This window comes from Macaca nemestrina, chromosome 3, assembly GCF_043159975.1.
Source record: "Macaca nemestrina isolate mMacNem1 chromosome 3, mMacNem.hap1, whole genome shotgun sequence".
NCBI lineage: Eukaryota > Metazoa > Chordata > Mammalia > Primates > Cercopithecidae > Macaca > Macaca nemestrina.
The window spans coordinates 88,916,511-88,929,551 of record NC_092127.1 but is presented as its reverse complement, the minus strand read 5'-3'; the positions used below and the strand labels follow the sequence as shown (position 1 = coordinate 88,929,551).

Here is a 13,041-nt window from a genome sequence, read left to right as displayed (position 1 = left end):
TACCAATAAAATGACTCACAATTCAAAAACAGAAAAAAGTGGAAAAAATATAAATATGCATCATTCTAACGTAAAAATGAAGTCCAACATTTTGTCTAGATGGTAATTCCCTTCTGTTTTTTTGTAAGCATAATTTCTAAAAGGTTATAAACATAAAATAGTTTTAATCACTTGGAAATACACTTTTTTTCTTACTTTGTAATTTATGCCTTTATATGCCTTTTGCGCATTCTCACATGGTCTTTATAACCAGTTGGTATGTATTTAACATAAATTAAGTTAGTATTTAATTATGTTTTCACCCCATGATCCAGAATGCTTTCTTATTTGATTTTAACTTCTGGTAGTAAAGTTTCTAACAATGAAATCTGTTTGTAGAAAATTCTTCTTTAATAATAGATATAGGGTTGCAGTTGGTTTGGAGCTGAGAGCTCCCATAATAACTGAATTAGGTCATAAGACTGAACAATTTTGCTCTTTGAGATAGTCCAAAACATCCATCCATCAAAACGTTCAGTTGAATAGTTATATAACCCAATGTAAGGGAAATGAGAGAAAATATCTTGTATTTAAGACACACATAAATGGTTTATAAACCTAGTGAAAAAAAATTGTGCTTCTCATACTAGGTCAGGGGCATTTCGAGGTTTCTTCTCATCTACCATTCCGTTTCTTTACATCTTCCCCAAAAAACTAAAAACAATTAGATGATTTCCTTTTCACTGATGATCTAGGTAGAAATGAAAGCATCTTACTCGTGATTTCAGCATGTGTAAAGAATTCAGCTACTTTTCAGGTATTTCAACTTATCTGTCAATTCTGATTTCCCAAAGAAAACTCCAGAGCAATTTCCAACTGCCTCAATTTTCTGTTTCAGGTGAATGTGGATTATTTTGGCCTAGATTGTTTTCAAATTACACTTTGAGTATGTACATCCATTTACTTAAGAGAGAAAAGTATACTGTACATATTATCGCAAAGGTTTGAAATGACTACTTTAGAAATGTATTCTGACCTAAAATAGAGGGCTGGTATTTCCTAGTTGTCTGTTTTGAAAAAAAAAAAAAAATGCCAGAAAACACCTCTGAATGATCACTGCAGCTTAATTCCAGAGCTCTGCTTCCCACAGCTTTAGGTGTGACATTCATTAGCTTTGCAGCACATAGGCCATCCTCTGAACCAGGGGAGGGGTTAAGAGTGAGGTGCAGGAATATATTGAGTCCTGTGGGATCAATCATCTCAGGGCTGCCAGTGTCCTCAGAGAGCAAGGGAAAGGCTTTGGAGACAAGGTGCTCTTTGGTTCTTTTCTTTTTCAGTGTGGACAAAACCCCTAGTTTATTAGATTTCAAGTTTTATTATATTTTATTTGTACCCATAAATAATTTTAGGGTACAAATAAAGAGAATTTATGTGAAGTAAATAATTTGTGAGACCAACCATTTGGCTTATGTGTTTGAATTCTGTCTTCTTCATTCTACCCTCCAATTTATTTTTATTCTAATTTTGCCTCGTAGAGGAGGTTGAATTAATGTTTTGTATTTTAAAGGGTGTTTATAGTCCTAACAGCTATAATTGTGCCTTTAGAGCCAGATCATGGCAAAAGAATTGAAAATCCTTGTAACATGTCAGGAACACTATATGAAACAGTAAAGAGTGGGTTCAGATTTCAAAATGTGGCCACTGATGTATCTGGAATGAGTATTTGTTTTGTTATGTTTAAATATTTGAATATTTGGTGATATCTAGGTTAACAGCTCTCAAACTTTTTGTCTCAGAGTGATTTTACACTTTTAAAAGTCACTGATGTTCCCCAAGGAGTTTTTATTTACTGTAGTACTCCATTATTCATGGAGGTTGCATTCCAAGACCCCCAGTGGATGTCTGAAACCTTGGATAGTACTAAACTCTATATACACTATGCTTTTCCTATAAATACATGCCTATGATAAAGTTTAATTATAAATTAGGCACACTGATAATTAATAACAATAACTAATAATAAACTAGAACAATTATAAAATTATACTGATACGGTTTTGCTGTGTCCCAACCCAAATCTCATCTCGAGTTGTAGCTCTGATAATTCCCACATGTTGTGGGAGGGACCCAGCAGGAGATAATTGAATCATGGGGGCGGGTCTTTCTTGTGATAGTGAATAAGTCTCATAAGATCTGATGGCTTTATATGGGGAAGTTTCCCTGCACAAACTCTCTTCTCTTGTCTGCCACCATGTGAGGCGTGCCTTGCACCTTCCGCCATGATTGTGAGACCTCTCCAGCCACATGGAACTGTGAATCTATTAAACCCTTGTCTTTGTAAATTGCCCAGTCTCGAGTATGTCTTTATCAGCAGTGTGAAAATGAGCTAATACATATATACTGAAATAAAAGTTATGTAAATATGATCTCTCAAAATATCTTATTGTATATAATATTTTTGAACTATGGTTGGCCTCAGTGTTACTGAAACTGCAGAAAGTGAAACCATGAATGAAAGGAATCTACTGATATTTACCATTTTAGAAATTAAAACAGAAATTGGTAAAAAAGAAATTATTTAAAATTCTAAAATAATAATCGAGTTGGATGTTAATATAAATATTTATATTAAAAATTCATCTTTTCTAAAATAAAAGAACAGCAATTTAGTGAGAAAAGCAACATTGGTTTACATTTTTGAAATCTCTTTAATATTGAACTGTTCAAAACAGCTGGATTATCATATTTGCTTCTGAATTCAATCTGTTGTAATATTTTATTAAAGTATATACACATACGTAGTTAGAAAGGATATTTTAATAGCTTTAAAAAGGTAACAATGGAAAATCTTCTTTGATATTATACCATAACTAGGCATGTGGTAGTTTTTTAAATGTTGGTTGCAATGTGGATTCTGAAGCCATATCAATTAATTTTTTGTGCACTGTTATCTTAAAGCTACATTAAAATCCTTTTGTCTATCTTGCAATGTGAATGATTCTTTTAATCATGCTTGGTTGGTAATACTGCATAGATTACTTGGAAAATATTGTTTCACATGCACATTTTCCCAATGTTGACGCATTTATTATAAGATATGAAGACATCACTTCTTTATTATACTTTAAGTTCTGGAATACATATGCAGAACGTGCAGGTTTGTTACATAGGTATACACGTGCCATGGTGGTTTGCTGCACTCATCAATCCATCATCTACATCAGGTATTTCTCCTAATGCTATCTCTCCCCTAGCCCTCCCACCCCCTGACAGGCCCCGGTATGTGATGTTCCCCTCCCTGTGTCCATGTGTTCTCATGTTCAACTCCCACTTATAAGTGAGAATATGTGGTGTTTGGTTTTCTGTTCCTGTGTTAGTATGCTGAGAATAATGGTTTCCAGCATCATTTATGTCCCTGCAAAGGACATGAACTCATCCTTTTTTATGGCTGCATAGTATTCCATGGTGTATATGTGCCACATTATCTTGGCACATATTTGGATTGGTTCCAAGTTTTTGCTATTGTGAATAGTGCCACAATAAACATACGTGTGCATGTGTCTTTATAGCAGCATGATTGATAATCCTTTGGGTATATACCCAGTAATGGGATGGCTGGGTCAAATTGTATTTCTGGTTCTAGATCCCTGAGGAATTACCACACTGCCTTCCACAATGTTTGAACTAATTTACACTCCCACCAGCAGTATAAAAGTGTTCCTGTTTCTCCACATTCTCTCCAGCATCTGTTGTTTCCCAACTTTTTATTGATTACCATTCTAACTGGCATGATATGGTAACTCATTGTGATTTTTATTTGCATTTCTCTAATGACCAGTGATAATGAGCTTTTTTTCATATGTTTGTTGGCTGCATAAATGTCTTCTTTTGAAAAGTGTCTGATTATATCCTTTACCCACTTTTTAATGCGGTTGTTTGTTTTTTGCTTGTAAGTTTGTTTAAGTTCCTTGTAGATTCCAGATATTAGCCCTTTGTCAGATGGATAGATTGCAAAAATTTTCTCCCATTCTGTATGTTGCCTGTTCACTCTGATGACATCTTTTGCTGTGCAGAAGCTCTTTAGTTTAATTAGATCCCATTTGTCAATTTTGGCATTTGTTGCCATTGCTTTTGGTGTTTTAGTCATGAAGTCTTTGTCCATGCCTATGTCCTGAATGGTATTGCCTAGGTTTTCTTCTAGGGTTTTTATGGTTTTAGGTCTTACCTTTAAGTCTTCAATCCATTTTAAGTTAATTTTTTGTATAAGGTGTAAGGAATGGTTCCAGTTTCAGTTTTCTGCATGTGGCTAGACAGTTTTCCCAACACCATCTATTAAAAAGGGAAGCCTTCATTGCTTGTTTTTGTCAGGTTTGTTGAAGATCAGATGGTTGTAGATGTGTGGCATTATTTCTGAGGCCTCTGTTCTGTTCCATTGGTCTATATATCTGTTTTGCTACCAGTACCATGCTGTTTTGGTTACTATAGCCTCATAGTATTGTTTGAAATCAGGTAGCATGATGTCTCCAGCTTTGCTCTTTTTGCTTAGGATTGTCTTGGCTATACAGGCTCGTTTTTGGTTCCATATACAATGTGATGTAGTTTTTTCTAATTCAGTGAAGAAAGTCAACAGTACCTTGATGGGGATAGCATTGACTCTATAAATTACTTTGGGCAATATGGCGATTTTTACTATTTTGATTCTTTCAATCAATGAGCACGGAATGAATTTCCATTTGTCTGTGTCCTCTCTTATTTCCTTGAGCAGTGGTTTACAGTTCTCCTTGAATAGGTCCTTCACATCCCTTGTAAGTTATATCCCTAGGTATTTTATTCTCTTTGTAGCAATTGTGAATGGGAGTTCACTCATGATTTGGCTCTCTGTTTGTCTATAGGAATGCCTATGATTTTTGCACATTGATTTTGTATCCTGAGACTTTTTTGAAGTTGCTTATCAGCTTGAGGAGGTTTTGGACTGAGACAATGGGGTTTTCTAAGTATACAATCATGTCATCTGCAAACAGAGACAATTCAACTTCCTCTTTTCCTATTTAAATGCCCTTTATTTATTTAACTGGCCTGATTGCCCTGGCCAGAACTTCCAATACTATGTTGACTAGGAGTGGTGAGAGAGGGCATCCTTGTCTTGTTCATGTTTTCAAAGGGAATGCTTCCAGCTTTTGCCCATTCAGTATGATATTGGCTGTGGGGTTGTCATAAATAGCTCTTATTATTTTGAGAAATGTTCCATCAATACCTAGTTTATTGAAGTTTTTAGCATGAAGTGGTGTTGAATTTTATCAAAGTTTTTTTTTTTTTCTGCATCTACTGAGATAATCATGTGGTTTTTGTCATTGGTTCTGTTTATGTGATGGATTATGTTTATTGATTTGTGTATGTTAAACCAGCCTTGCATCCCAGGGATGAAGCCCACTTGATTGTGATGGATAAGATTTTTGATGTGCTGCTGGATTTGGTTTGCCAGTATTTTATTGAGGATTTTTGCATCAGTGTTCATCAGGGATATTGGCCTGACATTTTCTTTTTTTGTTGTGTCTCTACCACGTTTTGGTATCAGGATGATGCTGGCCTCATAAAATTGAGTTGGAGAGGACTCCCTCTTTTTCTGTTGTTTGGAATATTTTCAGAAGGAATGGTACAAGTTCCGCTTTGTACCTCTGGTAGAATTTGGCTCTGAATCCCTCTGGACGTGTGCTTTGTTTGGTTGGTAGGTTGTTAATTACTGCCTTGATTTCAGAACTTGTTAATGGTGTATTTAGGGATTTTACTTCTTCCTGGTTTAGTCTTGGGGCGGTGTATGTGTCCAGGAATTTATCAATTTCTTTTAGGTTTTCTAGTTTATTTGCATAAAGGTGTTTTTAGTGTTCTCTGATGGTAGTTTGTATTTCTGTGGGATCAGTGGTGATACCCCGCTTATCATTTTTTATTGTGTCTCTTTGATTCTTCTCTCTTTTCGTCTTCATTTGTCTGGCTAGCAATCTATCTATTTTGTTAATCTTTTCAAAAAGCCAGCTCCTGGATTCATTGATTTCTTAAAGGGTTTTTTTGTGTCCCTGTCTCCTTCAGTTCTGCTCTTAGTTATTTCTTGTCTTCTGCTAGCTTTTGAATTTGCTTGCTCTTGCTTCTCTAGTTCTTTTAATTGGACATCACATTTATTAATATCACCACAGATCCCATAGAAAAGCCTATCATTATGGGGAAACTGCCAACCTCAATGTTGGATATGAGTTTTTCAAAATTCTATATTTTGTTGAATATGCAAATTTATTCATTGGCAACAGATTCAATTGGTTGTTTACCTTAAGGTAACAGGCTTACGTTGTTCAGTTTTGAGAAAATATCTGCCAAATACCCAAGTCTGAATAACCATAATCAGAACTCTCAGTTGATCTTACAAGTAAGAATGTTGTTCAATGAAAAGAGGCTATTTCAGCTCAACTCGAAAGCCCCAAGGCTTTTCCTGTAGTAACATTTTATTTTGGTTTGTGACAGAAGTACTTTACATATACTTCCCATGTCTACCCACAGAATAATATTAATAATACAGACACTTAAGATTTGAAATTTAATATTTTCACTGTTTTATGAAGAACTTCAAGTGAAACTTCCACTCACTGTCATTATTTTTATTGCATACACTGTAAGAACATTGGCTGCCACTGCCTTCCTGCTTAAGCGCTGCAGTTTTTCTCATGATTGCTTAAGCACCATTGGTGCAAATGTCAATACTGCGAAAAAGTCATGAACATCATTGTATTCTTATGAAAAAGACTCTGAGTTTGTATACCTGAAAGTGTCTGAGGGATTTCCAGGGGTCCATGTACTATGTTTTTGGAATCACTGATCTAGATCCTCATCTGACTTTTTCTTTGTCAGGGAGAGGTCAATATTTTTCACTAGAAGTAAAGTGAAGCAAGTAAAACACATTTTGGGACATAAAATTTTAATGGCTTGACAGATTGCAAGTTTTAAAACAGGTTTTTTACTGAAATGGAACAGTGGTATATTTTCCTCTATACAAAAACAATTTCCAGAGACTAAAAACACACAGTTCTCAAATTAATACCATACTAGAAAATGAGCCTTCAAAACAAGTAAAAATTTCTAGGACTTACTCATTCACAAAATATTTTAAAATGTATAACATTAGCCAGGTATATAGAAATGAGAAATAAGGTGAAATGTAGAAGTGATAGATGTATAGTAATATGCTTTTATTAAAATGATTTTTATGATTAATTTAAAATCTATTCTTTGTGCTTATATTCCACAGAATTAATTTCATTTGTTTATTTAAACCATCTACTTTCCCTCTCAGGTAGAACTTTGGTATCAAAACAATTATGTAACAATAGCCAATGTGGCAGCAAAGTTAAATGGAAATATTATGTGACCACAGTCCTTGCTATGTAAAATTCTTATTTTTAAAGTTTTTCTTTTTCTTTCTTTCCTCTCTTCCTTTCTCCCTCCCTCCATTCTTCTCTTACTTTCTTCCATTCTTTCTTTCTTTCCTGTCTTTCATTCATTGCAAAACGTTTATTTTGGGGCACTGAGATGTGGCTCATGCCTGTAATCCCAACACTTTGGTAGTCTGAGGCAGGAGGAATGACTGAGGCCAGGAGTTTGTAACCAGCCTAGGCAATGTAATAAGACCCTCATCTCTACAATAATTAAAAAAAAATGAAAAATTAGCTGGGCATGATGGCGTGTGACTGTAGTCCTAGCTCTCAGGAGACTGAGGCAGAAGACTCACTTGAGCCCAGGAATTTGAGGTTACAGTGAGCTATGATCACATCCCTGCACTCTGGCCTAGGCAACAGAGTAAGATCTTTAGGTAGGTAGGTAGGAGTGATGGATTAGAAGTAGGACTAAAAGGAAGGTAGGAATGATTCATCTGAGAATGAATCTGAAATAATAATCACACATCACTCCTACCTTCCTTTTTATTTTTATTTTTCAGCTTGAGAAACTCTGTGAACCTCTGTGTACATATTGTACAGTTATTGTAAATCTCTTTCATACAGCACTACTAATACGAACATGATGGATAGGTGGCTCCACTCTCATACTCTAAGGAGGATATGTAGCTGTTAAGAGCTCAGACTCTGAAGTAAAACGGCCTTATATTCCAATCTCATATGTACTTTAGTGAAATTATGAAAAACCTCAAAAACCTTGGTCTCTTCATCCATAAAAATGGCCTAATATTAGTTTAATTGAGATAATGCATGTATAGTACTTAGCACAATGACTGACACATATGTATGTATTTGTTATTATTATTTCTGAGTTTCGGTGTCTTCAGCATTTGTATTAGATAAGATACAAGGGCTCCAATAATAAAGGATAATTCCTTTCTTAAAGATTGACTTCTATGCTAGTAAAATTTCTCAAAACTCCAGCTGCTGTTCAAAGAGAAAATCTACTGGTATGAGAATGGTCACCAATTTACATACACCATACATAGCTGTAAAAAGAAAATGTAGTTTAGGCTGAAGTTTCATTTGTGCCTAATCTACTGAATAGGTGGGTAAAACAGTTTATTCTAATCCAGTAACTTTAGTCCAATACAGTGGTTCGAGTATTTAGGCAACTTACTGTTTTTTGGTCTAAATCCCAGTATTTTGGTTTTCTTCTTCTCAACCTGCTTCTCTCCGACATGGAATCTGGGTTTATTGAGAGGGAGATCCTGTGGTAAAGGGAAAGGGACACTCCCTCAGATTTATTTTCAAGGCTGTGGATGATTCCTTGGTCCTTATGGAAATGCCTCTTGTTTTACTATGACTATTGCTTGCCTCTTATCCTTAGAAGCTGAGGTTGTTGTCTATTCTCTATAAATGTAGGATCAAGGCCAAGTGGTTCTCTTTGGTTATTGGCTCTAAGATGTCTATGACATCCATTCAGTCCTTGGACAATTTGTCCTCACCATACTGATACCACACTCAGTTTCCGGAGACCCAAGTCCTGTTATGAACTGACTTCTGTGTGCCATCTTGGGGTCAAGTGGGCAAGTCTATATTAGAACTCAACTAAGACCCTTCTCATATCTAATCACACTTTGTGAACAACTTTTACGCTATCGCTACCACACCTCTCCTATGTGGATTAGGCATCCCGCTAAATCTAACACACTTCCCCTATGGAGAGGCAGGAGAGCAGAACGCATATGTCTCATTTTTTACAGCTTCTCTTCACCCAGAATGGAAGGGCAGGATTTCCACTTCCTTTCTGTCATACTGTGGGCTTTGTGATCTGCAGTGCCAGCCTTACCTGTCCACAGGCTTAAAGTGGGGTTTTGTGATCTAAATATCTCTCTCTCCTGACAGCCTAGCTTCCAAGTGCACTGTCTCCATAAAGAGGTCAGCTCTGAGAATCAGAGCTAATCAATAGTATCTTTATTCTAGTCTCTTTCTTTCTCTAGAGCAATAAACCTCAAGGCTTCAACTGATGAGGAAAAGCTGCAAGGACTTAAAAGGGGTAGAAATTAAGAACATTGCTTTAATATTTGCAAAATAATGCCATCTGCCATATTAATTTACCAATGTTTGTGTAACTACAAAAGCCATACTTTTTTTCCAATGTACAATGTTTGGAACTGGGTAAGTCTATGGTCTTTCTGGGCCAGAGAAAAGAAAATAAGAAATTGGAGGATATAAAGAGCTTCAATGCAGTTGCGACTTGGTCACAAGCACTGAGACAGGAGGAAGGAAGAAAGACATATTTAAGATGCTCTGAAAGTGCTCATACCAAGTATTACTGCTGTGGAAAATGGAAGTATCCACCACATTTTATGCTGTTGTCTTTAAGACTTAGGTATTCCCATTCTGAAGACTGGTAAGAAAAATGACTGCTTGGGATCCAACACATATAGGTCTCAAACAATAACATACCGGGAATATTTATGGTAAAATCCCAAATGTTATTGCTAGGTAGAATGTATTTAACACGTCAACATTTCTTTTAAGACCACCTAAAATGAATTAAGCCACTGAAGTCAGCCTGTCTGGATTTGAACCTAGGGGCACACTCACATGTCATGTGAGTTCAGAATATTCACTTACCTTTGCTAAACCTCATTTTTTTCATCTATAAAAGTAATCAACAAATATAGAGTGTTTTTATATGCCACACACTGTTTTAGTCACCTGTATTAACTAGTTTAATTGATAAATAGCCTCAAGATATTTTATTTTCATCTGTTTGCAGATGAAAAATCCATGCCACTGAGAGATTAAGTTACTTGTTCACGATCACATAGGTAGAGGTGAAGGTAGGATTAGAATACAGGCAGTCTGTTGCTATATCTCAATGATAACAGCAAAAACTTTCAAAATATACTCTATACCAGACAGTTATCTAAGAAGTCTATGAGAAAGGAACTTTATTTATCCCATTTTACAGATTAGAAAACTGAGCACAGAAAGGTTAAATATCTTGCCCAAACTGACACAGTTAGTAGATGCTATGACAGATCGATCCAGTATTACTCCAGAGTTTGTGCTCATAGCCTCCATGCTATACTCAAAGGGTTTTTATGAGCAATAACTGATAAAATACCTGTGAAGTTCTTAGAATAGCACCTGACACAGAGGAAATGCTTAATACAAATGAATGAATTATTAACGAAGAAGCCCTACAAATGGGCAAATGAGAGATTCTGTAAGTCTAGGATAGCACTGAGCATTCTGTACTGGTAAACATTCTTATATGTGTTATTATGACCCCATCGTTTTGTCTTACATAATTTCCTTCACTCATTCATTCTTTCAGTTAGTCAGTCTTGCCTTGCATGGCATTTTTAATGTACCAGCACCATGCCAAGTGCTCCAGTATGTGATGTAGAGATATCTCTTTGACAAAAGGCTCATAGCTTTGTTGTGTGTAAATTAAAGAAGCACTAAACAATTTTAAAATATTCTATATTAGCACTTTTTTCTAATTAGCTTATTTCAGTTTCTTGAAAGAGACTAATTCTGCAATTTGGTGATGCCTAGTAATATCATGCCATTTAGCTTCTTCGGGCTAAGTTTCAGGCACATATCTTGTAACATTCTCACACATATGACTCTGAGACGCTTTATCTTTTAATCGGGAAGCTGTGCACTAGAGCTGTTACAGTCCAATGGGTTCTTCTTGCCAGCTGCCCTCCAAAAGCCAATACAGTGAGAACAGCAGGTGTTGCAGCAGAGAAACAGTTTAATAATCACAGGACAGATGTGAGAGGAGGACAGAAGATATTTTTCAAATTCACCTTCCTGAGAATTCAGAGGCAGGAATCTTTAAGGATACTTTGTCAGGCAGTGAGCTGGGGAACTGAAACAATTGATTGGTTGGGGATGGAATCACAGGTATGTCGAACCTAGAGCTGAATCAGTTCCCAGCCAGGGGCTGCAGGACCAGTTGAGTCAGTTCCTTGGTATGGGTCACAGGTCCGTGTCTCTTAATATGCCAAAATGCTAAATCTGAGAAAGATCTCAAAGACCAGTCCTTTAGGTCTAACAATAGTGATGTTATCTATAGGAGCAGTTGGGGAAGTTAACACATCTTGTGACTTCTGGTTACATGACTCTAGGGCAATAAGCATCTATAGAAAAGCAAGTTAAGCAAGCAATGAATAGTTATTGTTTAACCATGCCTGTTCTTTAGCAAAGTCCAGGCTTCTGCCATGATTCTAATCTTGTGGCTTTTTATTAGTTTTAACAAATACAGTTTCAATCTTTGAACAACGAATGGATCAATTCAAGGAAAGGGCTATTATGTTCTCTGCACAAGAATGGGCAAAAGCAATTGTGCCTGGTAGAAGCAAAATGGAGTCAATTATGTTAAATTTCCCTTACTACTATAATTTTTCAAAAGGTGGTTTCAAAGCCTTATAGCTTTTCACTTAATATCCTGCTCACTGTTATTTCCTTAAATATTTTTAAAACAATTTCTGTTCCAAATGCCACTTTGCTCCTGCTAAGGGGAAGAAATCTGTATGGCCTAAAAAACACAGAATTCAGAATCATAATATTACTTCAAGGTGAATTCTCACAGCTCTTTAACCTCTAGCAAGTTATCTAACAGAGCTTAACTTCAGTTTTCTTGTTTTTGGAATGGGGATAGTAATTTCCACCCTGCAGGTTTGTTGAATGACTAAATTAAGCAGTAAAGGCAAAACTTCTAACCAGTGCCTTGCTCCTCTAAGGCACTCTGCTTGGGTTATGTATTGCAGCTATTATTATTCTAATAATTTTTAAAAAGTAAAATTTCATCTTTTTTTGGTTTGAAGTAGTAAACAATTTGTCATTTATAAAAATGTATTTGCTTTTTTATAGGTGAATTTCGTGGGTTTTTTTCTCTTAGTTTTTCAGACAGTGATGAAAATGGAGTGGTGAAGTGAAATTTTCTGATGCAGGTACATGTTTTAGGGAGAATAACTTATCATTATGAGCACCAATATAATAGATTAGATAGGATCGCAATGGAAAAAAATGACCCAAGTAGAATTCTAACATAATAAAAAGGAGAAAGGTAAGAACAACAACAACAACAACAACAAAACAGATTTCAAAACCATTTTTAAACCATTTTATGAATAAAGAGAAGCAGCAAAATAATGGGAACTACCTTGACTTTTGCAAGGCAACACTTAAAATTATAAAGCCAATTGGATGTTAGAAGTTGAGGGGCCCTCAAAAGTCAAAGAGAGTTCTTCAATGCCCACCACAGTCTTGCCATTACAGCATCTGTGCTGAGTGATCATCCAACCTTTCTTTCCAGAGAGAAGCAGCTTATCTCCTTGTAAAGTATTATAAGGCAGTTCTGATTGCTACAAAGTGCTTGTTCATCTGATCGAGGTGCCAATTGGCACAACCTATCATTCTCAGAGAGATCACATAAGCGATCTTATCTTTTATAAGAAAGTCTTCCGAATAGTCAAAGATGGTCCTTACTTTAATCCTCTTCTCTCTTAACTGCTCTCTATAAGCTGCTAATGATTCCCTCAGAATGGAGAACATAGAACAGGCATGATTAACAAGTATTTTCTCACGCAAACTGTCA

The 13,041-nt window shown here is 35.9% G+C and overlaps 1 protein-coding gene across 9 annotated transcripts in view; it reads right to left on the bottom strand.

The window, feature by feature from the left end:
- LOC105486358 (DNA damage inducible transcript 4 like) overlaps window positions 1-13,041 on the bottom strand; it is a 92,472-nt gene that overhangs the window by 52,816 nt on the left and 26,615 nt on the right. For all 9 annotated transcript variants that reach the window (XR_011621145.1, XR_011621146.1, XM_071093258.1 and 6 more), the window contains exon 4: window positions 8,596-8,686. Coding sequence is in view for 6 of the 9 variants with exons in the window: in XM_071093258.1 (XP_070949359.1) it covers window positions 8,596-8,686 (91 nt within the window). In the remaining 3 variants the exon portion in view is untranslated. Of the gene's footprint in view, window positions 1-8,595; window positions 8,687-13,041 lie in introns of those variants that run through there.